The 27,514-nt window shown below is 37.4% G+C and overlaps 1 protein-coding gene across 7 annotated transcripts in view; it reads left to right on the forward strand.

Annotated features, from left to right (window-relative positions):
* The first annotated feature begins 1,821 nt into the window (after positions 1-1,821).
* LOC109061217 (trinucleotide repeat-containing gene 6C protein-like) overlaps positions 1,822-27,514 on the forward strand; it is a 69,245-nt gene continuing 43,552 nt past the window's right edge. For 5 of the 7 annotated variants that reach the window (XR_006154183.1, XM_042719999.1, XM_042720003.1 and 2 more), the window contains exons 1-3: positions 1,823-2,490; positions 13,008-13,110; positions 13,602-13,623. Coding sequence is in view for 4 of the 7 variants with exons in the window: in XM_042719999.1 (XP_042575933.1) it covers positions 13,048-13,110; positions 13,602-13,623 (85 nt within the window). In the remaining 3 variants the exon portion in view is untranslated. Of the gene's footprint in view, positions 2,491-13,007; positions 13,111-13,601; positions 13,624-27,514 lie in introns of all 7 variants that reach the window. The other 2 variants (XR_006154182.1, XR_006154184.1) reach the window with 2 other exon arrangements.

Genomic DNA, 27,514 nt, shown 5'->3' on the forward strand with positions numbered 1-27,514 from the left:
TTGAAGGTCTGTCAGCACGTCTTTATCGGCAAGCCCTTGTCTTTTAACTACCTAAAGTGACCCAGCCATCCCCTCATATTTATCTGGCCAACAGAAGCGCACTGCCTGTCACTGGGTGGATGAATGCTAATGAGAGCGAGAGAGATGAGTCTTTAGTGAGGTTGGATTTTGGCTCATTGCTCAGTGAAATGTTTGGCCAGCTCTCTGATCATATTTGTCTTCCTCAGTACATGCTGTGATAAAGCTGTAAGGAGCGGGACAGAGGGGGATCAGCATTGCAGTGTTAAAAATGCACTCAGAAATTTGGGTGGAGACCATACTTGCATAGCAAAAATCTTTAAAACCCATATTGCAGCATGAAATAGACTGAATAGTTAAACTATGAAAGTCATGCTTGGTAACACTGGGTGATGTGTCCCAAATCGTGGAATCATACAGCTCTAAGAACAGTTTCTTTATAGGGATAGTTCACCCAAAAATTTAAATTACCGCGTGAGTCACCCTCAAGTCAACCAAGGTGTATATGACTTTCTTCTTTCAGATGAATACATTTGGAGTTCTATTAAAAACTTTACAAGCTTTATAATGGCTCTACCCCCAAGATTTTGAAGCCCAAAAAAGTGCATCTATCCATAATAAAAAGTACTCCACACAGCTCTGGGTTAATGAAGGCCTTTTGAAGTGAATCGATGCATTTGTGTAAGAAACATATACTTATGTAAAACTTTATAAAAGAAAAGAAAACTTAGTTGAGAAGACCAGTGTTGGGGTAAGTTAACACATTTGTGTAAAAACATGAGTTATGGGAGAAAAAAAAAACTATTACATATTGTATGTACAAAATGGGTATGGTTACAACAGTTTTTGGGGAAAAAAAAAAATTCTAAACCATTAATTTTCAGCAGACAATATATCAGTCTTTCCAAGATTAAAGACAACTGGGTTGCAGATAAAATATTAAAATAGTCATGTTTTCACCTACTTATATATGATAATATAATATATAAATATATCAGTCTTTCCAAGATTAAAGACAACTGGGTTGCAGATAAAATTGGTGGATAAGTGGTGCATAAATACACATTCTTATTAAGTGTGTGTGAGTGGCTGGATGTGAAATTGTGTCTCTTTTATGTGATATGATCCACCTACAGTCGTTTGCATAATATTTTATGCATTATATGTAACAATGATCAAACTCTGCAAATAACTATGGTGCACAGCATTTTAAAGCAGCTATTGTTTTGTTTTTGATGTTTGTTCCATAAGAGAAAAAATGTGCTTGCAATGCAAAAACCGCATGTTTGCTTGTAGCTGTGCATTTAACATGGAGCTGGTGAGCCATGGAGAAGATAACTCATGTCAAGATGTGTCTAGCAGCAGCCCAATAGACCAGCAACGAGAGAGCAAAGCGGTAAGTTTCCCATGTCAGCGAGGGGCAAATAAATTGGGAATGCACTAAATCATTGTCTATTCATTTGTTTTTAATTTTCAGTCATAATTAAGAGATGATTTTCAACTGATGTCAAGTGGGTTGTTGAAATTGCGCCCCCTGCCAGTGGAAAGATGTCTAAAACAAAAACATCTTTGAGACTGGATGTTAAACCTAGTATCTAAAATGGATGCAAGCCCTCCCTAGAACAACTGCGTTTTATATACTGTATTATAAGTATCGCTGAGAAAGCCCGTGTAATGATTAATGCAATGAGAACTACACAAGTGCGTCAGTGCGCGATGTAGGCGGAGGGAGGTGGTTCCTCGACCCTCGCTGTCATAGCAACAGCAAAGGTGGAGCGATATTTCAACAGAGGGGTTGGATTGTTTGTTAGTTGAAGTCACGTGACGGGCCGCTGGGGAATGGGGGCACTTCCTGTTTTACTCCACGGAGACTTGAGACCAGACGCTGTTGTCAGTTTCAACAAAATGGCTGCTGGAGCGCCACAGACGAAAACCCAGTGAACGCTTCACATCAGTGCAGTGTCACTTTAAATGGATGCATTGGAATTTCCCTACCTTCTGAGCGTCGGGACATTTACTCGCGTGGACTCGTGTACATACGTATTAACGAACTAAAGGCATGCTGAAATATTCCCTTTACGCACTTTATATATATATCTATCCAAAAGCATACAAAAGCTCAAACTGCCAGTGCGCGCGCGTCTGTGTGGGTGTGCGCGTGTGTAGCTGCTCCTAAGGATCGCCGAGATGTTACAGCTGATCAACCTGACGTGCAAAACTGTGGTTTAATGTCCCTCTCACTGTTTGCACTGGAGCTTTAGAGTTTTTTTCCCTTCTCTCTGGATAAATTCCGCTGCAGATTGAGAGGTGAATTCCTCAACTGGAAAGTCGGGCTCGCCATTGCAGCTCAGACTGCGACTGAATAACATCTGACCTGTGTCAGGACGGGTATCGACAACATCCTCCTCCACCGTGCAGCTCGTGCATCGCATTCGAACAGCAGACCGCAGCTGCTCCGTGTGCGAAATAAAGGTAAGACGATGCGTTTTTAAAAACAGTTCTACTATTTCAGTGAGCGGGGTGTGATTATTATTTTGATATAGGGTGACAATGCGTCATGTCAGTATTTTCTTTTGTGCAATTTTGTTTCTGACGAGCAGCGACATTGCGAAGAGGCGCAGGGTTTGTGAAATCACCTGACATAAGTTACACTGTTTAAAAGCTCTCAGGTTTATTTAATAACGTGTGCTTTCTGTTCTGTTTTGATGGCTAGGAATAGCTTGCGTGTGCAAATGTTTACTCCTCCAAACATCAACATTGGCCCATTTTCTAAACAGACGACAGATAAGCTTACTTATCGGATTCCAGTCGCATTGAAGATTCATACAGTGTGAGCAAACTGTGATTTGCCCGTTGCGTTTGGGAGTTTGTCGCGCGAATGGTGTGTTGTGTAAATAACATGCGTCCAGTATTTGATGGGAGTCCCGTCACGTTGTTTTGATGCTCAGAAATGTTGTCTCGCATTGACGCACCTCGCCAGGTTTTGAAATATTGTTATGTTACTGCTTTGACTCAAACCCTGGGCGATGAACCATAAAGAAACTAGCGCTGTGGTGGAGTTTATATTTCCATGGGGGTGGAATTGGAGATATTGCGCCTTTGATTTGCTTTTATTTTTAGTTAAAGCTCTTTCATTCACAGTGTGCTCTCTGTTCTGTCATTTGCCCTTGAATAAAACACTCAGATCCCTCAATTTTTTATTTTATTTTACTTAAAACAAAATACTGTTTACATTTCTTATTTATATTCTAGGCTTGTGTTTTCCCAAGGAAGGATACTAGAGGTTTTATTGGCAAAATGGTGTTTATAGCAATTGACAGTAACTGTATGTTGACTGAAACTGGTGATAGTTTGTAGCCAGATGTCAGTTATTATCTTGGTATTACTGTGAAATTGTAGTCAATTCATAAGGAGTATGATTCAAACCTCGTAAGCTGTCAGAATGTTTCTGTCAGTGTTTATTTTCTTATGGACAGTGTTTGGCAATGCCGTTTTGTTGTAGTAACGGTAACTGATATTAAGACGGACACCGTGGTTCCCGTGGCACATTTTCGTAAGGGCGCTGAATAGATCTTCTTGTTAGTACAGGATCAGGCTAACGTGCTTAGCGTCTGAGGACAGCACCAATGTCAAACGTCCCCTTGGCTGTCCATGTGGTGCAGTTGCTAATTTGGCAGGGAGAGTTTCGGCTCCCCTCGCAGGGTCAGGGGCCCTCCTGTCAGAGCCAGACCTTTGAAAAGGGCTGTGTGTTCTCCAAGAGTGAAAAAGGGTCGGACAAAAAGAGGCCACTTAATGCTCAGATTACCATAAAGCTTAGGTCACATCGCTCCTCTCAGCTCGTTCTCATGAAGCCTAACCAGCACTACTGTGCCTTCATGTTTGGTCGTTTGTAGCTGTTGGTTATTGAAGTGGAGTCGTTGTTGCTGAGTCTGGTGTGGGATTCCCTTGTGAAACTCGTTTCCTGTATAGTAACTGTGGCATTTTGAGCAAGACCATAAGTAGCCACAGATAAACCCATGGATTGCTTCTCATTTCAATGGTTAGATCTACGTTAGAGTTAACTGGTTTCTGTAAAAACCAAAAACTCTTTTGTTTGTTTCAAAAATAGAATCAACGTACTGTCATAATTGTAATAAACAACTTCCCTGTACAAATACCACATTACAGTGTTTTGCTCAAGTAAAAACATGGCAATTTCTTCAGACAAATAAACTCAAGGGAGCATTAGCTTGCATGTGTTTATCTGTTTGCCTAAATTCTGCGAGCAGCTGTGGTTTTCTTCTTCTTCTTCATTGTGTGTACTTCATTTTCCAGTGTGCACGTTTTACATTTCCAAGTTTGTTGCTATTGCTATTTTCTACACTTGGTGGTGATATGCCACATTGCTCTGTTGGCACATGTATCAGTTTAGCATTTCTATTCAAATCCAAAATAGAGACTCCCATCTGAGCTTCTCACAGTCACTGGTATGAAACTAGTAATGCTTAAGGAATCACTCTGCAGTTTATAGCTGAATGATTGTGTCCTATGAATGGCCACATTTCTTCTGAGCCACCTTGAAACTATTTTTGAGCGTTATTGAACCAGAGGTCTTTTGTCTGTTATGCTAAGTACTTTTTACTGTCTTTGACTGTCTCTGAGTCATCTTGGTGTCTTGACAGACATTAAAGGGGTCCTGTTATGCTCTTTTACAAAGTCTTGATTTTGTTTTGGGGGTGTACAAGAACATGACTGTCTCTGAGTCATCTTTGTGTTTTGGGAGAAATTATAGTGTTATTTCCCATCTAATTAATTCTAACATTATAACATGAATTGCAGTGAAACTGTCATACAGTTGAATTTATTTATACCAAGATAGTGTTTTGTTTATAATTTTATTGTATTTTATTTGGGGAATATTTATTATATTTAATTTTCTTCTATGAGGGGGGGATGTGGTAGGGGTAGAGATCGAGGTTTCCCCGGTAACAGCTGTACACAAAGCAGTGCTCCGCTCACAAACACTGCTTTATCAGACATTACATCCAAGATGAAATGAAAATGACATCCAAAATTTTCTGAAGATTACAATTTCCTTCAAAAATACAGTGGTATAAAAACACCCGCACCGGGTTTTGATTTTCAACGAAGCCAAAGCCTTTTGGAAAATCTGTTTGTGGTGGTCAGTTTTGATACTGTGGCGGGCGCCACAAATAAATCAATGTTTGGGAAACACTGTAATAGTTTCATAATTGAAGTGTAAATTCTGCAGATTGTGTCATTGTCCAGTATTGTACTGTCAGCAATTTATAAAAATGTTTTCATAATTGTAACATACATATTTACATACATAATTATTCAGGTGCATGTGTAATAACTTGAGGCTACAGCAGCACTTCGTCGTCGTCTTGTAGGGCTGGGCAATATGACGATATATATCGGATGGACGAAATTAAAAGTCTATCGATTCATATTGTGCTCTATCATTTATTTCGTGGTGCCACAAAAAACATTGTTTATGGCAATAGTTTTCATTATTTAAATGACGGCAGTCTTAGATGCATTACACGGGTATGCAGGCAGACGCGTGAATAACAGCATGCGCGCGCTCACGTCATGTTGTTGTGCATGTGGTCATGAAAACTTAATGTTTGCATGCATTTTTAAGCACTGCAGTTTAAAACAACTGATTTTAGGCCGTTGAAACACAAACAACAGAGCTATATGCACGCGCTGTCTCTTTCTGTGTGAGAGGAGTGCGTAAGCCGCGCATCAGATGCTAATAGAGCAATAATGCTAATGATTATGCGTATATACAGTGTGTGTGTATATGTATGTGTGTCTGTGTGTGTGTGTGGATATATAGAGAGATGGATAAAACTTACACAGTGAAGACTAACTCATTTACACAATCTATTTCTTATTTATTGTAGTTTTTGTCCTATTGCTTGTAGGGGTGGTGAAAAAAATTGATTATTGATTAATCGCGAGTATGTTATGGGCGAGTATGAATCGATTATTAAATTTTCAAAAATCGATTTTTTTTTTTTTATTTTTTTTTTTATTTTATTTTGTAAAAAATTGTTATACCGGGAGTTGAACGTCACGAACGCGCCCCAGTTCCAGTTAGCAAGCGCGTGTAACGGCAGCCAGAGCAGGTGTGTAAAATGGAAGAACCAGGAACGAGCAACCAACCGATCCACCACGATCGTAAGACATCCTATCCTTGCGTTTGAAGCGCAGCCCGCACACCGGACACGCGTACGGTTTCTCGCCCGAATGTGACAGTTTGTGCCGGTTGAGGTGGTAGACGTCTCGGAAGACCTTCCCGCACAGATCACAGGCGACGTGTCGTCTCGTTCTCTCGCGTTTACGGTTGTCCGCGGGCAGACCGTTTTCCTGAAACCTCGACTGGGGATGAGAGATCATCGTCGGGCCGTCCACAGCGACCAGCTCCACTCCCGTGCTCACGCCGCCGGTGAACGTCCGGTGCTGCGTATCGTGGATTCTCAACATCTCACAAGTTAGTGTGTTGCATTTTGTCACTGTGTTCTACAGTACAGTATATAAGCTGAAGCTACAGTAAGTTGTTCAAAAATGTTCATTTTGTCTTCTTAATGATTAAATTGGACAATTTTCTTCTAGAAAGACAAGGTGTTCAGGTGGAGAAAAAACTTTTTCTTTACCTTGACATGTTTCGACTGCAACCTGCAGTCTTCCTCTTTTTTTAGAGTTTGTATTTGTTTTTGAGTGTTTTACATTTTTTTTTTTTTGTTGTTTTTTGTTTACTTAAGGAAATAAGCCTTTCATTTATTTGTTATTGTTTAGTTCAACTTGATGAGTCACAACACAATGTGATGTATTCATTTCTGTGTTCTACAGAATATAAGCTACATACAAATAATTCTTAAGTTATAACTACATGACACAGAAAGTGCTTTGAGTTGTTGTTACTCAATAAGAGAGTTAAGTAATTCAGTAGCTGACTTTTTTTTTTAATACTGCAATCACTTTGTAGTGTATTTTCGTTTACTGTTGTGAAATGGAAAATCAATAATCGCTAATCGAGAATCGTTAATAATCGAAAATCGACTGTAATCGAATCGGGACTTCAATAATCGTAATCGTAATCGAATCGAATCGGGAAATCAGACAGATTAACCACCCCTAATTGCTTGTAATAAGACAAAAACTACAGATGTAAAGATCTGCCTTTGATACCTATATAACATTAGCCTGTAGAATTCATATAATTAAGTCTCTTGAGACTTCATTTTCACATGAAAAGCAATAGGATTTTTAAAATGTTCCTGTGACTCAGTGGTAGAGCATTGCGTTAGCAGCGCAAAAGGTTGTGGGTTCGATTCCCAGGGAACATATGTTAGGTAAAAAAAAAAAAAAAAAATGTTAGCCTGATTGTGCACTGCAAGTCGCTTTGGATAAAAGCGTCTGCTAAATGCATAAATGTAAATGTGTGTTTTTTTTTCTCTATTTATGCAGGTTTGATTTAAGGAGGTTGAGTTTTTGAACCTTCAAAAAGTGTTTTTGGCTTGAGTTTTACATTCTTCTTTGATTAATTGAAAACTGCAGGCCAAAAGGCCTCTCAGAAGAGTCTTTCAAAGGCGAGTTTGCCTCTCTGAGACTCACTGTAGCAGTTCTGTGAATTCATTAACCTTTTAGAAAGGCATGTTTTATACGTAGATTGCCACTTTTCACCTGCTTGGTTGCATGCAAAATGGCAGCCCTCAGTTACTGTAAAGGCGTATAGTCCTTTCTCCCCATCAAGCCTTTCAGTATGTCTTAAAGAGATATGAAAATTCAAGTCATTTGCTCACTCTCATGTCATTCTAAGCCCAAAAAGACGTTGGTTAATGTTTATAACAAATTCTGATATTTTAATAAAACCTGAGAGGTTTTAGTCCCTCCACTGAAAGTCCAGGTAATCATAACATTCATCTGTGTTCAGTATTTGTGGCTTATTCTGACCAAGAAACACCCACTTAGACAGGAAGAGACCCTCTGACCGACATGTAAAGTGAGCCACAGTTTGTGGTGTTTAGGGGCGGGTAATTCTGAAATGGATGGATACCACAATAATAGCTCAGCTCAGATAAATCTTATTCAGAATAAGCCATGATAACAGTCTCCCTGAACTGTTGAAATGTGTTTAGACTTGGCAATGAGCTCAGCTCCTGCTCAATTAAAGTGCATTAAGCACAAAATTATTTGTTCCAATTTAGCAGACTTTAGCTACAGTTGCAGGGGATTTTTATTTAGTACATAAATATAAAAAAAAAAATGCTTGCACAGAAGCTTGATTGCACTGTAAGTCGCTTTGGATAAAAGCGTCTGCTAAATGCATAAATGTAAATGTACATGTATTTGTAGTATAGCGTGAAATAAATATATTTTAATATATTTATTTTTCACTAGAAAATGTATTTTTGATGAATGAAAGTTTTGTGTGCATTATGCATCAGATGGTCAGTGAATGTATTGTGGGTGGTCAGTGGGCACGTCTGAGGCTGAGACTATTATTGAGAGATAGTTCACACATTTTGTTTAGGTATTTTGTAGAAAGTCGGGGTCCAAACAACATTGGACCCCATTGACTTTCATTGAATATTAAAAAAATAAATAAAAATAAACAGTCTTCCAAAAATCTTGTGATGCACTGAAGAAAGAAAGTCATACAGGTTTGGAAGGACATGAGGGTGAGTATTTTTGGGTGAGCTGTAATGTTTCAGCATCAAGCTCAAGCTCTCTGGAGACTGAAAGAATGAAGGATGAAAAGCCCTGGCCGATTACAGGGCTTGTTCTAATCTCACTAAATTTGACTTGACAATTTTTTCCCCCTTAAAATGCACTTGACACCCCCCACCCCCCCCCCCCACCTGATGCATCACTAATAACCTCAGAACTGATCACTCTCAATTTAGCCTCCATTAAATGAGTTGCCTCTTATGCTAAGTCCATTAGCGTGCTGAACTGTTGGAAGTTTTGCATTTTATTGAGACAAATGTGCAATCACTGAAAGACCTACGTGATTTGAGTGTAATGACAGGGGTCTTTATGGCAGGCATTTGAGTGATCTATTAGGGCAATAAATTGTCAGCAGAGCTTGTGAATGTGCTTTCACTAGTGACTTTGCAGGAAGATGAAAGTCACCGGACTGCTATGAACGGCGAGTCAGTCCAGTGAAAAGCTATTTTTAGCGTCTGTTTGTCCACCAGGAGCTGAACATATGAAAAATCACCTTTCGCTGTTTTTCATTGGCATGCAGGCTGGTAGGAAGTTTTCTTCTCCTGAATTAAAAAGGTGCCGGCACATGGTCTGGAATTCATAAAACAGGATTTCACGCCACATTTTCACCGCTGTTTATTTGCCTGCGGAAATAAAATCAGACTCTAAATGTTCTTTCACCCCGTCTTTTGTCTGTTATTTGTTGAGTGTGGCTGGGTGACTAAAGGAGATTTTCGTGCTATCCAGAGGTTTACTGGCATGTCAGGTCTGGTCTTCTCAAATGGCTCAGAAGTTATGAGTTTCTAATGCGTGATTGTGTCAGATGGAGGGGCTGAAGATTTCCTCCTCTATAGGCTGCTGTTGCCAGCCAGTGGGTTTCCGAGGGCTCTCGGCTCTCTTGTTTGTCTTGCAGCGTTGACATTTTTTGGCTCTGTGCCCGGAGAGCGTCTAGCATCCCCCCACCGTCCCCTACCATCGCATCTCCACCGTCTCTTCAACTCGCTCATCCCCCTCTCTTCTTCCTCCACCTACCGCTATTTCCTACAGTACGTCACACTGACTGTGACTTGGACCGCAACACTTATAAATACATATTGGGCCAACAATGAAGACAGTTAATTTGTGGGATGTGTACTTAACGCATTTATTATTCCCCTGGTCATCAACGGTTATTCACACACGGGTAAAGCAAAGGTCAGTATAGACTGAGACATGATAATTATGTGCTGATAAAGAGATTAATTATATATATATATATATATATATATATATATATATATATATATATATATATATAAATCTACATTAAAATGGCCAGTAATAAATTTTATACCATTGTGTTTGAATAAACCTTTAAAAAACTGTCACCTAATTTGATCACTATAAATGGTGCAAGTGAATTTATGCATCACAAAATCAGTATGAAAATCATATTTCTTTTTCCGTTTTTATAGTGTTGCGCATTATAACCAATCACACACGATTCCGTTGAGTTTATGAATGCAATGGCCAATCAGAGGCGTTCAGGTGAGTCATCGCTAAGACAGCAGAGTTCTGTCGTTCAGTTCGCGCTCGCTGACTGAATTCTGACTCGCGAATTCTCTCATCATAAACAACAAATTGCAGGTGTAAATGAGATGTAAGTATAAGAGATTTATTGATCATGCAGTATAACTAGCTTCACTGATTATAACGGGGGTGTTTTTAAAGCGCACAAACTCATGCTAGACTGAAGTCAGTTGTGATGTTCTTTGATAATGTAAATGTTCTTTGCTCGTTTTTTTTGTAGCTGCTTTCGAATAACTGAGGAAATGTAAGCATTATAATTAGTAACTTACAATGTTTCTATAAAATTGTTATTATGTTAAATACAAATTCTGTCATATTAAAAACATTAGGCTTCTTTTAGCCTTAAGCTGGATTTGGTTCACTTTCTGGCAATGAAACTAAGTAAATAAATAATTAAATTTGCATGTTTAATTTGTTTCAGTGATCTTACAGGCTGACGATAGGACGAAATGAAAGTTGAGCATATCGCCCAACAATAGTACAGTATGAAAAATGTATATTCATTTTAAGATTTAACAGTGTTTTATGGAGTAGTTATTATTTTAATTATTTTATTTTTAAGTAACATTGAATATCCAGTATCCAATAAAGATTTTTAATAATGTTAAACACTATCATTCATAATGTTAACACTACTGTTCAGATTTTTGGGCTCATTTAGATTGCTACTTTTATTTAGCAAAGTATTTGCATTAGATATCATAAGTGAAGGTAAAAACATTTACTGTTACAAAAAAAACCCTTTTATATAAATGTTATTTTTTTAAAACTTTGTTCATCAAGGTATCCTAATCAATGCAAATCACCGCACTCTCACAGCAAATTATATTTCTTCAAACATTACAAAGGTTTGTCTGCACTCATTAAGTCTTTTATTAATATCAAAGCAGGAGATAAAATTGACAAACATTTTATCTGCTTTCGTTAGTGTTGGTTATCTGCTTTCGTTAGTGTCATCAAGGAATCCTGAAAAAAGTATTAGCACACAAATATTAAGCAGCACAACAGTTTTAAACTTTGATGATAATAATAATAGGAAATGTTTCTTGAGCACTAAATCAGTACATTAGAATGATTTCTTAAGTTTCGTGACACTGAAGACTTAAAACAATAATATTAATAATATTACTATTTTTACTGAATTCTGATCAAATAAATGCAGCATTTGTGAGTGTATGAGAAAACGCTTTAATGTCCCTGAATGTTTGAGCGGTAGTTTATCAGCCTGAGCAACAGTATTGCAACAACATATTGGGATTATCTGGGAAGAAGAGGTGGTCTCTGTGCGTAGGTTTCCATCGGTCTTGCCTTGGTGCATCTGGTTCATGTCACATTTGTTTATCTCTGATTCATCCACTCAGAGTTTACTGAAAACAGGTGGCATATAATGAACAAAGTTCAAAGTCAAGTGTTTTTATTCCTAAAAGTAGTGTTCCTCTGAATCCCAAGCACATAATTTTTTCCTGTGAATTTCTTGTTAAGACTCTGGCTATTGTTAACAAAGATTCAGACCAGCTCTTATACAAATTTATTTTACAAGCCTAGTGATTGGATTCTGCTTTTTTTTTTTTTTTTTTGTCTTAAAGCAGGTTGGTTTGTATTATCAAATGAATAGGAATAGAAAGTTTTCTATTTTGAGCTGTTTGGTGTTTTTCTGCAATATTAGAGAACAGCTTGTCTTTTGTTAAAATATTTTAGCTTTTTGTGGTTTAGTTTTATTGGTAGTAAACCAGACTTTGTTTTAGTCGGAAAAGCCACACTAAGTTGATTACATTTCTAGGTTCCCTTTCTACATGAGCAAACTTGTTTGTTCATCCATTTTTATTTTTATTTCAGCTACGCCAGTGTTTCCCACAGGATTTTGCGAGACTGTGGTGGGTGGACCTCGGTCCCTCTCTGGTTTTGTAATCCTGTTTTGTTTTTATTTTACATATTTAAGTTTATCTTTCTGGTTCGTTTTGTTAATTCAGAATTAAGAGCTCCAACCCATGTTCAGCGTGCAAACTAAAAGAAAAAAGCTGGTGAATTGACTTTACATTTCAAAGTTAAATTCATCAATCTGGTGCGTTTTAGGTTTTGATATAGTGTCTCACCATAGGGCCGCCATATATATTTTTTATTTTGGCAGACTTGGCATTCCATACTCTGGGGGTATGTGTGGGCTTGCACTACTGTTTAAAAGTTTGGGTTCAGTAAGTTTTTATTTCTTCAATATTTTTTTTTTTTTGTCATTTTATTTTATTTGTTAATACTTTTGTAGTTGGTAAGGATGCATTAAACTGGTCAAAAGTGACATTTATAATGTTACAGAAGATTTCTATTTTAAATAAACTTTGTTTTTAACATGGATGTAATAAGACATGTTATTAGAATGATAATGTTACACTGAAGATGTTTCGTTTGAGGGATCTGACGTTTTTGTTATAATAAATGATTTCTCTCTGTTTATGTTTTGTTATATTCATGAGAATTTAGTCCTCTGTTACCTTGAATTGTCCTTGGGTGGTAACGTGATGTGAAAGATATGAATCAGCCATTAGAAAAAAAATGTTTCACTAAACATTTTTGTCCTGAAATCATGTATCAAGAGTAGAGCATTATATTTGTTTATAATGTGTTTTAGAGTTACTTTGTCGGTTTTCTGTATTTTATTTTAAAGACTGGGACTAAATAACTCAGAGCTGATCTATTTTCCACAGCCTTGGCACAAAACACGTCACACAAGAGGAGAACCATTTGATGGAAGAAAAGAAAAAGAAAAAGCAAGAGGAAAAGAAAAAGAAGGAAGCTGCTCAGAAAAAGGTCAGTTTCTTTTGTGTGACCCACAAGCTTTCACGTAGAGTCTTTTGCTTGCATCCTTATTATAAAAGCTGCTTAACGGACACCTTACTGAGCCTATCATAATCTTCTGAGACATCTTTACCAATGTAAACCACAGGTACCAAACGGGACACCAGCTCACAGGCTCTGTTCAAACACTGATACTTATTATGGTGCTCACTTCTTAGACATCGTCGTGGAGTCATCTTGGTTTTACTAATACACAGGCCACATCCTGCTGCTCTTTGTATTGATTAAGCACCAAATATTAAGCTAGTTCTCTATTTAGCATAATACTTATATAGAAAATCTATCAGTTATAATCAGTCTGATGTTTTCCAAGATTTGTGTTCCACTAGTCACTTTAACTCGGTTTTGTTCTTCCAGAAGAGATGCTTTCTTTGTTATAAAGCTTTTGTACGTTGGATCTGTGAAAGTGTTCATCTCTGTCTACCTTTGTTCTTCTTTTACAGGCTGCTGAACAGAAAACCAAAGGTCAGTTATGATTCTCTTTGCAGTGCTGCTATAAGCATGAAGCATTTTTTTTTTTAAGGATCTTCTCCATATACATATTTTCATACCACATGCATCTCAAACACTACTGGAGTGGCAAAACAAAATTTTAAATGCTAACTGGCTAGTGTATCTTTATCACTTGAGAGTAGAGAAGAGGTGAAGAGTAGGTTCTGTGCAGTTATTTAGTGTATGTGGGCGAACTGAATGACTGGCACAAGACAGTGCAACAGTTGGTAGAGACAAATCGCCCATGTTTGGTAACTGCTAAAGGATTTCGTGCATTTTAAACATTTAAAAGCAGTTGTAACTGGCCATGCAGTAAATTAGGATTATATTCCTTAAAGAGAGAGTTTACCCAAAAATGAAAATTCTGTCATTAATTGTTCACCCTCATGTCGTTTCACACTCATGAAACACTCATTCATCTTCTGAACACAAATTAATATTTTTTGATGAAATCTGAGAGCTTTCTGACCCTGCATAGACAGCAACACAACTGACACCATTAAGGCCCAGGAAGGCAGTAAGGACATCCTTAAAATAGTCCATGTTGTGAATGCACAATGAAGACTGTTATGGAAGAGAAGAAATTGTTGAATAAAGTAATTATTTTTGGTTCCTTTGCACACAAAAAGTATTCTCGTATCTTAATAAAATTGCGGTTGGTCCACAGATGTCACATGGACTATAACAGTGTCCTTACTGTCTTTCTGGGCCTTGAATGTGTCAGTTGTGTTGCTGTCTATGGAGGGTCAGAGAGCTCTCGGATTTCATCAAAAATATCTTAATATGTGTTCCGATGATGAGTGGAGGTTGTATGGGTTCAGAACGACATGAGGGTGAGTAATTAATGAATTTTCATTTTTGGGTGAACTATCCCTTAGCTAACTACTTTGTCTTGCAAAGACTGATTTCACAGCTCATGTTTTATTCATCATGAATGCACACAAATAATTTATTTATTTATTTATTTGCTTGTTTTTTTTTATTTTTAAACTTTTTATTTACCATTTTTTTAATGGACATAACATTTCATAACAATACATTTTTACACTGTTAATTTGTTTAAAATATTTGTTTTGCTCCTTTTGTAGATTATCATAGTTTTAAACAGGTAATAACATGATGATTTTTTAGAATAAAATCTTTGTCTGGGACAAGTGCAAAATTATAAAATCTATACATTGTTAGCATTTGTAATTAAATGATGGAGAAAAGTTTAGTGTTACAAAAAGAAAAAAGCTGGGGAAAAAATCAACCACTAGGACATAAAAGTTCTTGTAGATGAAGAAACACCTGATCATTCAAAGTTATCTGTCCTGTGTTAGTAGATCTGCTGCTTAACAATGATGTAACCAAGACATTATCCAAATTAAAAGAGAAGGGAGAGTGACAAGACTGGAAGAGAGACAGTGAGAGCAAGAGTGGAAAGTATGTGCTGAGCTGACGTATTTGGTTGAGGACTCCTCGCCCCATTGGACAGGTTACGCCCCCTTCATTGAGCAGGGTGAGGTATGAGGCAGTCAATTTTAGACACCAGAAAGGGCTTTTTGAGGGCTGTCGTGGGGCAGATGGGAGAGGGGCTTATGTCATGTTAGGGATAGACAGTCATAAATCTCATTAGAGCATCTGCTAATGCTGGAACTCTCAAACATCAGACTTGACGCAGGAAGAAGTGCTGATTTAATGCTCACAGGGACCTTCTATTGCAAAATACTCTGGACAACTGAGTCGTCTTTGTGCTTCTTTCACACTTTCATCCTCCGAATCTCTGTATCACCACATGAGTCAACGCTGAGAATCTCTCTTTTCTTTAATCGGGGTGCACTAGGGGCATTCGCAGAGTTCTGCTAATTAGATGTAATCTGGTTTTGCTTTGTTTCACATCTTTCTTTATCCCCTCTTGGGCCACGGTTCCTAAGGACACACATTATCTTCAGCTGATAAGGATATGTCTCTTCCTTCCTCCTGCTAGATCTTGAATTTGGCTGACTGGTTGCTGGGTGGCTCGACGTGTGTTAGATTTCTTGTGCGTAAAGAAATGTAAGATAGACCAAAGCACTTGTTTGTTGAGAAGGATTTGTCGAAAGGTGATAGTATAGCATAACCCTCCTGGATCGATGTTGACCTTTCTATGTCTAAGCCTTCTAAATCCTTTACCCAAGATACCGTCTGTGTGACGGATCTCTTATAATCGGACAAATTTGATACAAACAAATAGATAAAGTGATGTTAGAACTGTGCCAAATGGTTTTCCTTGTTAAAGTAGGTTTTGCTGATTAAAGTTTTAAAGTTAGTCGGCTGTTTAAACAATAAGTTGGTCTTAAAAGGATGATGTCATCATCATTTACTCACTTATGGAGTTATTTCAAAACCATTTGGCTTTTTTTTTTCTTCTGTAGACATAAAAGATAATGTTTTTTTTTTTCTTCCATTTACAATGGAAATAAATAGTTTGGCTTCCAACATTCTTCAAAATATCAGCTTCATTCTTCAAAATATCAATTCAAACTAATGACAATTTTGGGTTAACTATCCCTTTAAGGAAGCTCTGTATATATATAGACTGGTTGAGGGCATGTCTATCAGATGCCAGATGTGTTTTCAAAGATGTATAGATGCTAATCTCAATTGTTCAGTGGGGTAACTGACAGGTATTCAGCAAACAAAATGACTGAATTATGCAACCTTTTAGCAAACAAAATCATCAGTCATTATAAATACAGAGACCTACGCTTTAATAACAGCAAGTGATTTGAAGACTGACAATCATTGTCGTGAAATGTGTTAAAGTTTGAAGGCTCGACACAACTTCTTTCAGCATATTCAAACACTCTGTGAAGTTGTGTTCCCTTTAAAGCACTGCCACTAAAAATATTAAAGCCATATCAAAAGAAAAAAAAAGTAGTTGACCTCACTTTTTTTTCACCTACTAGTTGACCATTCTGACCGTGCTTTCTTCTAGTAACAAGTATATATGTGATATTCTGTGAGTGTTAGTTGGACATTTCATATTCAGCATGGTGTCACCTAAAGAGTGTTTAGCGTCATTAGAGAAAGGTGAGGATGAGCTCTGAGGCGTGAAGCTCTGGAGAGACTGGAGAAGCTTTGGTACAGAGTGAGCAGTAGATGACTGCCAAACCATCTTTTTCTTTTCAAAAGAGGCCCAGGAGGCCCCACACAGGGGCACATGCACACACACACACAACCTGGAGAAATTCACAGGGAAGTGCTCTTGCCAAGCCGACTGAGTATTTTTGTGGAATGAAGAGAGAGAGGGAGGGAAAAAAAGAGAAACAACTGAAGAAAAAAAGGTTGATGGAAAGCTGCTTTAGGTGTCTGTGTCAGTGGAGGAAGAGAGAGATGGAACCGTGTGAAAGAAGAGTGAGAACCTGCTTAAGTTTCCTGTCAGCTCAAGTCTCTTTGTTTTAGCCGCAGAGAAACTCAAAGGCCTCGGCAGATATTCAGGCAACTGAAACAAAAAAACAACCACCCCCCTTTCAACTCTCCTTTTTCTCCCAAGCTATTTCTTTCTCTTTCACTTTCTAACTCATCGTCTTAACTCCGTCTCATACACACAAACCTCATGGACTAATCAGGTTTGCTGCTAATTTTTAAGGATTTTTCTGTTGTTTCTAGAGATGTAACGATTCACTGAACTCACAATTCGATTCACGATTTTGATTTCACGATTCGATTCGATTCCATTCCATTCACAATTCACATTATTTTATTTTTTACAAAATGAGATTTAAGACAAATTATAAATTAAATGTGTCCTTTTATTATTGCTTGGACGAAATGGTGCACGTTTCTTTATGAAATTTAAATATAAACCTATATAATATACTAATATAGCACTTTATTGCTCTTTTGTTGGTTTTTATTTTTTTGGTTTTGATTGTTTCTGTTTTGCTTTTTTTTAAGTCGTTTTGTAAATAACAAAATTCAAATATAATTTTAAAAACAAGCTCCAAATCAAATAAATAGCACAAATAAAATAAATCTCTTCATATAAACAAAATAAGGCTTTGTCTGTGCTCTTTCCATTTAAAATGAGAGGCAACCACTGCATTTTAATCATGATCCAAACAAAGAAGCTTCATACATGCAACATGAGCAGTTTTTAATCTAAATTAGACTGTATAATTTCAAAATTTGAAGCAAAAACAGAATGGATTGACTTCAGTTTTGTGAAACTATACATTAAAAAATATCTGCATGAAACAGAAACAGCAAACGAGCTGAATGAGATGCAGATTCACTCTCTGCCAGAAGGTTAAAGCGTTTCCTTGGTTTCCGCTGTAAACAAAGCAGCGCTGCACTTATGAACTTTAAAGGGATTCTCCACCCCATAATGAAAATTTTGTCGTTTTTAAATTAGGGACGTTTTGTTATTTTAAGGTAAGGGTGGCAACCCTCTTCGGAACACAATTTAAGATATTTTGAATGAAAACCGGGAGGCCTGTGACTGTCCCATAGAGTACCAAGTAAATAACAGTGTCAGGGTCTATACAAGGTATGAAAGTCATCGTCAGAATACTCCATCTGTCATCAGACGTGCAATCGAGGTTATATGAAATGACTGGAACACTTTTTGTAAGTGAAGAAAACAAAAATAACGACTTCTTCATCAACAGTCTCCTCTGTGTCTCTCCATATCACCATATGTTGCACCGTACTTTCATTCCTTTTATGGACCTTGTCACTGTTATTTATTTGGCAGTCTATGGGACAGTCACAGGCCTCCCGGTTTTCATCCAAAATATCTTAAATTGCATTCCGAAGACGAACTGAGCTTTGAAGGGTTTGGAACGAAATGGGGGTTAGTGATTAATGACAAAATTTTTATTTTGGGGTGGAGTATCCCTTTAATATGTGTTATACAAGATGAAAATATAAAAAAAAGTCTAAACTTTTCTAAAGACAGTAAGTTCCCCTCAGACATACATTCAAAATAAACTCCATAAACTCCTACCCCTAATTGAATCGTGATTTGTTTAGAATCTCAACTGATAAGAATCGTCACATATTTGAATCGATTTTCAACCAGCTCGCAGTTATTTGTTACATCCCTAGTTGTTTCTGCTCTTTTTTTTATTTATTTATTTTTTGTTTGCTCTGTTTTTATTTATTAGGTACTTTCTATCTTGCTCAGTTATTTTATACTTTTGGTTGTCTTTAACAAACCCTGCTCTTCAGTAATGAAGGTGGTTGTCTAAATAAGCATAAACTCTGAGATGATTTTTAGTGTGCTCTGACATGCTTGACATGTCCGTTTTGGTTTGAATTGAGTTATGATACTGTGAAATGTATTGAATTTTTACATATGTATTATATTTTTAAAAATGTGCTTGAGTGGGTACTGTTTATCTTCTCAGAGTTTGGATCTGTCACTTAGAAAATAATGGTTTGTGTACACTAATTGCTGGATTTGCGATGGTTTGCACTCTTCATGTCATCAAATCTTGAAAGCTTCTAAAAAAGATTTTTGTTGGAATCACACAGTAGCAAGAAAACAGCTCAGTCTCAATCACAAGTCTATATTATACTTTTCAGCAGAGCCATATCCATTAACATTTTTACTTATCTTTTTTAGTGTCGACCATGAGACGTGCATGTATCTCTAATTGTATCTCAACTAGTAGGGCATGGTGGTAGCAACACTTGGGTACTTCTCAGGAAACTCACATACTGATAAACAATATCTTGTAGTTAGTTACTGAGAGTTGCAGAATATTTTAATTTTGTAAGTAATATGTTTACATTATTTTGCTGAGACTGTTGTGCCACTATTTTAATGTCAATTTATTGATTTAAGATTGACTTACTCCTAAACATCATGAAAGCATGTACAAAAACAGTATTTTTGTTGTTCAGACAGCCGTGTTTGTATTGCAGCCCATTCACATTGTTAACTGTTACGATAACTATAAAGTTTTCTTAATGACACAGAGGAATATAGTTGGGATCACTTCAGAATTATTTTTTTTCTCCATCTAATGAATAATAAAAACATTGACAGCCAATCAGAATAACCTGATTTTAAACAGGCTGACGACAGGCCTGCAGCGTGGCTTTATAGTAAACAGAACTTTGTTGTCTGTTGGTGTGGATGTTAATATCGCAGTAATTATCATTCTTTGTGTAAACATTGTTTAGTCTGTTAGATATGGCAGTCAGGGGCTGTTCTAGCAGGGTCCATTACCCAGCAGGCCTACGTCAGGCTGAACAGCTCACACAGGTTGTTTGTCAGTTAACACCTGCTCTGCTTTAAGGACCTGCTCATTACAGCTTTTTCCTATTCCATATTTGCAGAGTTAGGGCACAGTTAATTACTGCTAATGACTCAGTCTGGCTGTTCGTCCTTGAGTTCCTCCGTTCGTAAGGAGGAGTTTGATCCCCTGAGACCTTGGCATCCACTGTACGAACACAGACAGCTCATCTGAGAGGCTAGCCGCTACACACTGTGTGCATGCAGGGCAGTGAGCAGAGGGATGACTCATGGCCTAGTGAAGCATGCTTTTTGGATGGTTTTTTTCAAGCTCTCAACTTTTTTTTTGTTTTTTTATTTTTTTGTTACTAAAACATCTCTTGGCAGTAACATAGGCACCAAATAAAGTGCCACTTTTCCCCCAGCAGTGGGCTTGTGCAAAAGCTGAGGTCCCATTTCAGTTTTGTGCCTTTGTTATTGAAAAAGCATTGTGATTCATTTTATTTGTTATATGTTTTATTAATTGTACTTAATTCATGAGTTTCCGCCAAAATCAGTATTGTATCTGGTCGGTATTGAAAAGTCAATTTAAAATTTTATGCAAAATGCGATATCCGCCGAGTTATTAGGTCATGTTTTCTCCCTTTATTCCAAACTGCTACAAACGCCAGTTTACCTTCTCTGCAGAATGGGATATATCTGCTTAACCAATCACAGCGCACCATTCCACACACTCTAAACAGTAACAACCAATCACAGCGCACCATTCCACACACTCTAAACAGTAACAACCAATCACAGCGCACCATTTCACGCACTCTAGACAGTAATGGCAGCATTCTGAATACACCTGACATCCTAATTTTCCTCATCAACTTTGTAATTTGTGATCAACAAACAAGGGCTGCATGATAAATCGCATGTGATTGTCATGCGCATCTCGTCAGTAAAGTCAGTTCTGTGATTAATAGTACCGGCAAATCTCCATCACGTGCTTTCAGATGGAAATTATTTAGATGCATTTAATACACAGAGTCTTAGATCACTGACAAGCTACGCTATATCGCATTCATTAGATGAATTCATCATTCGATCATTCGATTATGAATGCGATATTGCGTAGCTTGTCAGTGTTAGTGTTTTAATTAATGCCATTTATGTTTTTGTTAATACAGCATATAGCACTAGTCAACTAAATGAATGTAACACGGCAAAGATGAATCCACTTTTGGAAGTTGAATGTAAGGGAAATGTCATTTTGGAATTTCTGTGATCAATGTGATATTGTTGTTCATGTTTTTGTTTATGATAAAATGTTCTTTTTTTGTTGTAATTAATTGATAGCGAACAAGAATGCCCGTTGAATTAATTTTGGAAGCGATGACTGATGAATGTATTTTTAGTCCAGTACCTGTATATAAGATTAGTATTAGTACCAAGTTCAGAGGCTGTCATACAGGTGCATCTCAATAAATTAGAACCTCATGGTTCTTATTTCAGTAATTCAACTCAAATTGTGAAACTCGTGTATTAAATAAATTTAGTGCACACAGACTGAAGTAGTTTAAGTCTTTGGTTCTTTTAATTGTTATGATTTTGGCTCACATTTAACAAAAATCCACCAATTCACTATCTCAACAAATTAGAATACTTCATAAGACCAATAAAAAACATTTTTAGTGAATTGTTGGCTTTCTGGAAAGTATGTTCATGTACTGTACATGTATTCAATACTTGGTAGGGGCTCCTTTTGCCTTTAATTACTGCCTCAATTCGGCGTGGGATGGAGGTGATCAGTTTGTGGCACTGCTGAGGTGGTATAGAAGCCCAGGTTTCTTTGACAGTGGCCTTCAGCTCATCTCTATTTTTTGGTCTCTTGTTTCTCATTTTGCTCTTGACAATACCCCATAGATTCTCTCTGGGGTTCAGGTCTGGTGAGTTTGCTGGCCAGTCAAGCACACCCAACACTATGGTCATTTAACCAACTTTTGGTGTTTTTGGCAGTGTGGGAAGGTGCCAAATCCTGCTGGAAAATGAAATCAGCATCTTCAAAAAGCTGGTCAGCAGAAGGAAGCATGAAGTGCTCGAAAAATTTCTTGGTAAATGGGTGCAGAGACTTTCAAAAAACACAATGGACCAACACCAGCAGATGACACTGCACCCCAAATCATCACAGACTGTGGAAAACTTAACACTGGACTTCAAGCAACTTGGGCTATGAGCTTCTCCACCCTTCCTCCAGACTCTAGGACCTTGGTTTCCAAATGAAATACAAAACTTGCTCTCTTCTGAAAAGAGGATTTTGGACCACTGGGCAACAGTCCAGTTCTTCTTCTCCTTAGCCCAGGTCTCAGACGTTGTCTGTGATTCAGGAGTGGCTTAACAAGAGGATTATGACAACTGTAGCCAAATTCCTTGACACTTCTGTGTGTGGTGGCTCTTGATGCCTTGACCCCAGCCTCAGTCCATTCCTTGTGAAGTTCACTCAAATTTTTGAATTGATTTTGTTTGACAATCCTCATAAGGCTGTTGTTCTCTCGGTTGGTTGTGCATCTTTTTCTTCCACACTTTTTCCTTCCACTCATCTTTCTGTTAACATGCTTGGATACAGCACTCTGTGAACAGCCAGCTTCTTTGGCAGTGATTGTTTGTGGCTTACCCTCCTTGTGAAGGGTGTCAATGATTGTCTTCTGGACAACTGTCAGATCAGCAGTCTTCCCCGTGATTGTGTAGCCTAGTGAACCAAAACTGAGAGGCCATTTTGAAGGCTCAGGAAACCTTTGCAGGTGTTTTGAGTTGATTAGCTGATTGGCATGTCACCATATTCTAATTTGCAAGAGTTTTTGATTGTGTGTTTGTTGTCTTGTACAAATCATGGAAACACATCTATGTGCTGAGCATGTTAATGTCCTGTAAAATGTTCTATGTAACAACAGACAGTTTGAATTTCAAAAAGAAAGTTTGCAGACCCTCCACGTTCACATGTAAGTCCGCAGCGTCACAGGAGAGTCAGTCTTTCTCTGAGAAGCATCGCGCTCTTAAAAGAAGCTCTGTTTATTTGCATAGAGAAACAAAGCCACTGGTTGAATCGGTACGCTTTTACATAGGTCACTATTTTTACAACATCCCACATATGGTGATGCAATCCTCACCAATATGCTGATGCCCTCCTGCTTTCTTTTCTTTAAGTCTTTGCACGGCTGCATGTATGTGTGCATGAATGGATAGCACAGCTTACTCTGCCTGATTGCATTTTTTTAATTGAAAATTGACATTTACTACAAGTAGAGTACCAGATCAATCAGCTTATCTGACAAAATTTAGGCCTTTTGTTTCATCTGTCCATCAAAATGTAATTGTATTTTCAGGTGCATGTTTTTTTTTTTGTCAAATGCCAGTTTAACTTTGACTAAGATTAAGATTTGACTGTGGTCGGGGCTTTACCAAGTGTGACAGGACAGAAATGGAAACCAAGCAATCGACAAAATGCCACGCTGCTTTTTGTGCATAGGTTAACACAGGAGAGAACATTTTATCTCATGTTATTTTATCATATTGTAACTGAGGACACAAGTGTGAAACAGGCTGCCGTTGCTCAATTTCTTGCATGGTCGAAAACAGCTTTGGTGGTTTTCTGATTCGGTGTGTGTTTGTGTGTGTATGTATGTGTTTGAACTGCTGGAGGTATGTTTGTGTTTGTGTGTGGCGAGACAGAGACGTTCTTTGACTGGGTCAGTATTTATAGCCTGCCTCAGGCAGTGCAGCCTACCGCCTTTCTTGTCTTTTGCCTGCCGTATGTGTGTGTGTTCACCCGAGCTCGATCTCCCTTTAAAAATGACTCTTCTATAAGCATACTGTCCTTGAGTGTGTGTTTTGAAATGTGGCTGATTACTTTCTGTGTAAAAGGCCCCACTATAGCAGTAATAGAAGAACAAAGGGATTGAGGGAAAAGCACAGAATGGCTTATAATAGAGCTGTCTGTCTTCATAGCGTTTCTGTCTGAATATCAAACAGTTTAGTGGAATGTGGAGTGAAAGAACGCAGACACATACATACCGGTAGCACAGGTCCAGTGAGCCAAGCTCGGGTATCTGCTCCACAGGCTGTACCTGCTCTCTTCACGCACGTTACTTTGATCATAAAGCTCTGGCTTATAAGACCCGGCCTGGACTAATTCCAGCCTAGGGTGTCAGACGCGGCAGGTTCCTCAGTGTTTAGCAGTTAGTGGTACTTCATCCCAGATCAGAGGCTTGTGCAAATTGCTTTGGTTTAAGAAGTGGCCTCAGTCCAGAGATAGCAGATTCCCTAGTGCAATTTGTGACCTCATTGTCATGACGCAATGTTGGGAAAGTTACTTTGCGGCAAAGCTAGTCATAATTTAAAGTATTTAAACTACAGTCTTTATGAGCCTCTTTATAAAGTAGCAAGCTACAATTGCAAGCTACTAAATGTTTTTGGTTTTTAACCAGCTACATTTAAGCCATTTAAGAGGACACTATTATATAATATTTTTATAACTCTCAGAGAAAATCAGAGCAGTGTTTATCAGTCATGAAAAAAAATAAGAATCTTAAATACAACCAATGAAATAAACTAAGTAGGGCATTCATATTTTTATGTAATATAAATCATATTTCTATGATTTATATTATATATAAATATATTTCTTAAATGTATACATCTATGTGTTGGTTTAATATAACAGTTTTCTACTTTAATATGCCATTACCATTGACAATTTTCAGCAGTCATTACTCCAGTCTTCAGCGTCACATGATATTTTAGAAATCATTTTAATATGCTTATTTTGGTAGAAACCATTATACATTTTTTACAGGATTCTTTGCATTTATTTGAAATAAAAATCTTTTGTAACATTATAAATGTCCTTGCTGCCACTTTTGATCATTATAATGCATGCTTGCTGAATAAAAATATTAATTTCTTTCAAAACTGACAAGATATTAAGATTCTGATCCCAGAAATCTCTATGTAGTGCGGTGACTCAAATCTTTTTGTTAACCAATTCAGTAAAACTAACTAATTAATCTGAATGACTTCCCATTGTTTCTTTAGAGAGATGAGGGGCATTGTAAAGTACCTTGAGACTTGTGTGCAATACTATAACAATAATGCATTCGTACAGTGTCAGGGATATGACAGTCTGCTCATGTTTAGTGCATGTGCTGGGAGTGGGGGGGGGGTGTCCATATGAAGTGCAGTTAATTGAGAGGTGACTATGGTAAGGATTTCTCTCTGCTCTGTGCTCGTCCCATGAGGCACATCCCCAGTCGCTCCAGTTTTCATGTAGAGCAGCTCCCAGTCTTCCTCTCATGCGGATCTTTTTATCTCTCTGTTAGAAACCGCAGGACTTAAATACAGCTGCATATTTAAACGCTGCTAATTAAGATCTCCAGACTCTTCTCGTTTCCTGCAAGGTTAAACATGGAAAACGGTGAGATTAGCATGATAGGCGAGCGTTATGGTGATTTCCCTGCAGTGGCTTCCACTGATTCCTGATCTTATGCGTGAAGCCTTTGAAATGTGTCTGTTGGCAGGGTCGGGTCACACGTCACTCTCGGTTGTGTAGATCGTATTAGAGCTAATCTCACTGCTGCAGGGTATTGAACTCACTGACCACGAGCTGCCTATTTGTTTTGACATCTAGCGTTTGATACTGTAAAAACAAAAGATTATTCGCTTGTTGTGCCGCAGTGCTAGTCAACATGCAGACCACATGCAGACCTCAAGCCATTTTTATGCGGCCTGCTTGTTGATATTCTGATATATATATCGTGGTATATCTGACACCCGATCGGAAAAACTCAGTTTCCTCATATCGGCTATTTTGCAGTAGCTTAAGTCGTGTCTTATCTAGTCATGCTAACAATTTATTAATGTTTTGAGTCTTTTGATTTTAACATGTAAATAATATGAAGCTGTTTTTAAACTAATACTACCAACAACAAAAAAAAGGCCCCAATCTTTTGAACGATAGTGTACATATAATTTGTAAAGTAATTAATTAGCTTATAAAAAGGCTATGCTGTGTGGTTAATATTGCTTTAAATAAATTATTTAAAAAACTTTTTTGAACGATAGTGTACATATAATTTGTTCTGAGAGATCCATTTAATTGAGTTATTGTATCCAATTTTTTTTATTATTATTATTGTTGCTGTATATAATCACTCAGAAGGATGGTTTGGTTATTGCATCTTTCTCTCGCTGACAAAGCACAAAATACTATGTCCCCATAGCCTTTCAAATTACATAGCACCTTACATAGCAGTTATCATGAATAGCATTACCCATCATTTCCTTTGCTAACCTCCTGGTTAACTGCACATAAAGCTGCCTCCTTTAAAACTGTATTATCTGTTAACATCTGCTCACTCATACCTGTATTTTGACCTGTCAGTTTATTACATTCTGTGAGTCCTGCAGCAGCCTAAGTGAGGTGTGTTTTTGTGTTGTGAGAAAGTGACAGATGCTCTGCTGTGATGAGATCTGGGAGAGGCGCAGAGAAAAAAACAACTGCAAGGTGTGTATCTCCATAGCAACAAGCAATAGTCTGGGACCTGGGGATGCACACGGCATCACAAGGTGTCTGTGTAATAAGTGCCACCCAAAGGAGAGTGGCTCATGTGTCTGGCTCCAGAGGACATGCACAGATATACCCTCTGTACACTGAAGAAAATGCTCCCTCATTCACTGAACTTAAAAAACGTTGAAAGAACGAATCCGAAATGCAATGAGCTTACTGTCATTTTTGATGATTTTCTGTACTTGAGGAAGGAATGTGAATAGCTTAGTAATTCTGGAAAAGAATTGTGGAAAATAATGGAAATTGATTTGAAGAAACATAGAAGAATTGATACATGAGATTAAGAATTAAGTGAGAGTGATTGATTGTAAGATTTATCTGTTTGTTTGGTTACATTTCGACAACAGAATACAAAAGCAAAAAAGGCAAGAGCTCCTTCCACAGAATGTGGTTTCCACATTCCTGGAAAACCCAGAGCTATCAGAGAATTTTACAGGTGTGATTTTTAGGTTTGGATAAGTCAAAGGTTTCTGTAGGTGATCAGATAAGTGACAGCAAGCCTCTAAGGGGGCCTCAAGACAATTGTTTATGCTTTAATGGCAAAACAAGAAAATTAAAAATAAGTTAAAATACTTAAAAATCGTGTTATTTCTAATTTTAATTCACCCCTTCACCCTAGCCTGATTTTCAAAGTGCTAATTCCAGACCTGCAAAAATCAGTTAATTTAGGAATAATCTCATAACTTGTATTGTTTAGTACTTTTTATGAACATTTTCTAATTATGCCAAGCTCCAAAATATTTAATCAGGTTGATGATGATGTTTTTGAAATCTCTTATGTAAACCCTATCAAGCCACAGAATATCAGGAAGCCTAGTTAAAAAAAAAAAAAAAAAATTGAAATCTGTATAAAAAAAAAAAAAAAAAAATTGAAATCTGTACAGGAAACTTTTTATAAAATTAAACTTTATTTTGAGTACTACTTGTGCACAATGCACATTTTTTTATATTAAGCCTAAAATATGTTTTAATGTCACTATTGATGAGGATTGTGTGATCTTTGAATAATATCGGTCTTTAAATGCAAGATATTTAAAGTGTACCTGAAG

The sequence above is a fragment of the Cyprinus carpio genome, chromosome B3 (assembly GCF_018340385.1).
Source record: "Cyprinus carpio isolate SPL01 chromosome B3, ASM1834038v1, whole genome shotgun sequence".
NCBI classification, from domain to species: Eukaryota; Metazoa; Chordata; class Actinopteri; order Cypriniformes; family Cyprinidae; genus Cyprinus; species Cyprinus carpio.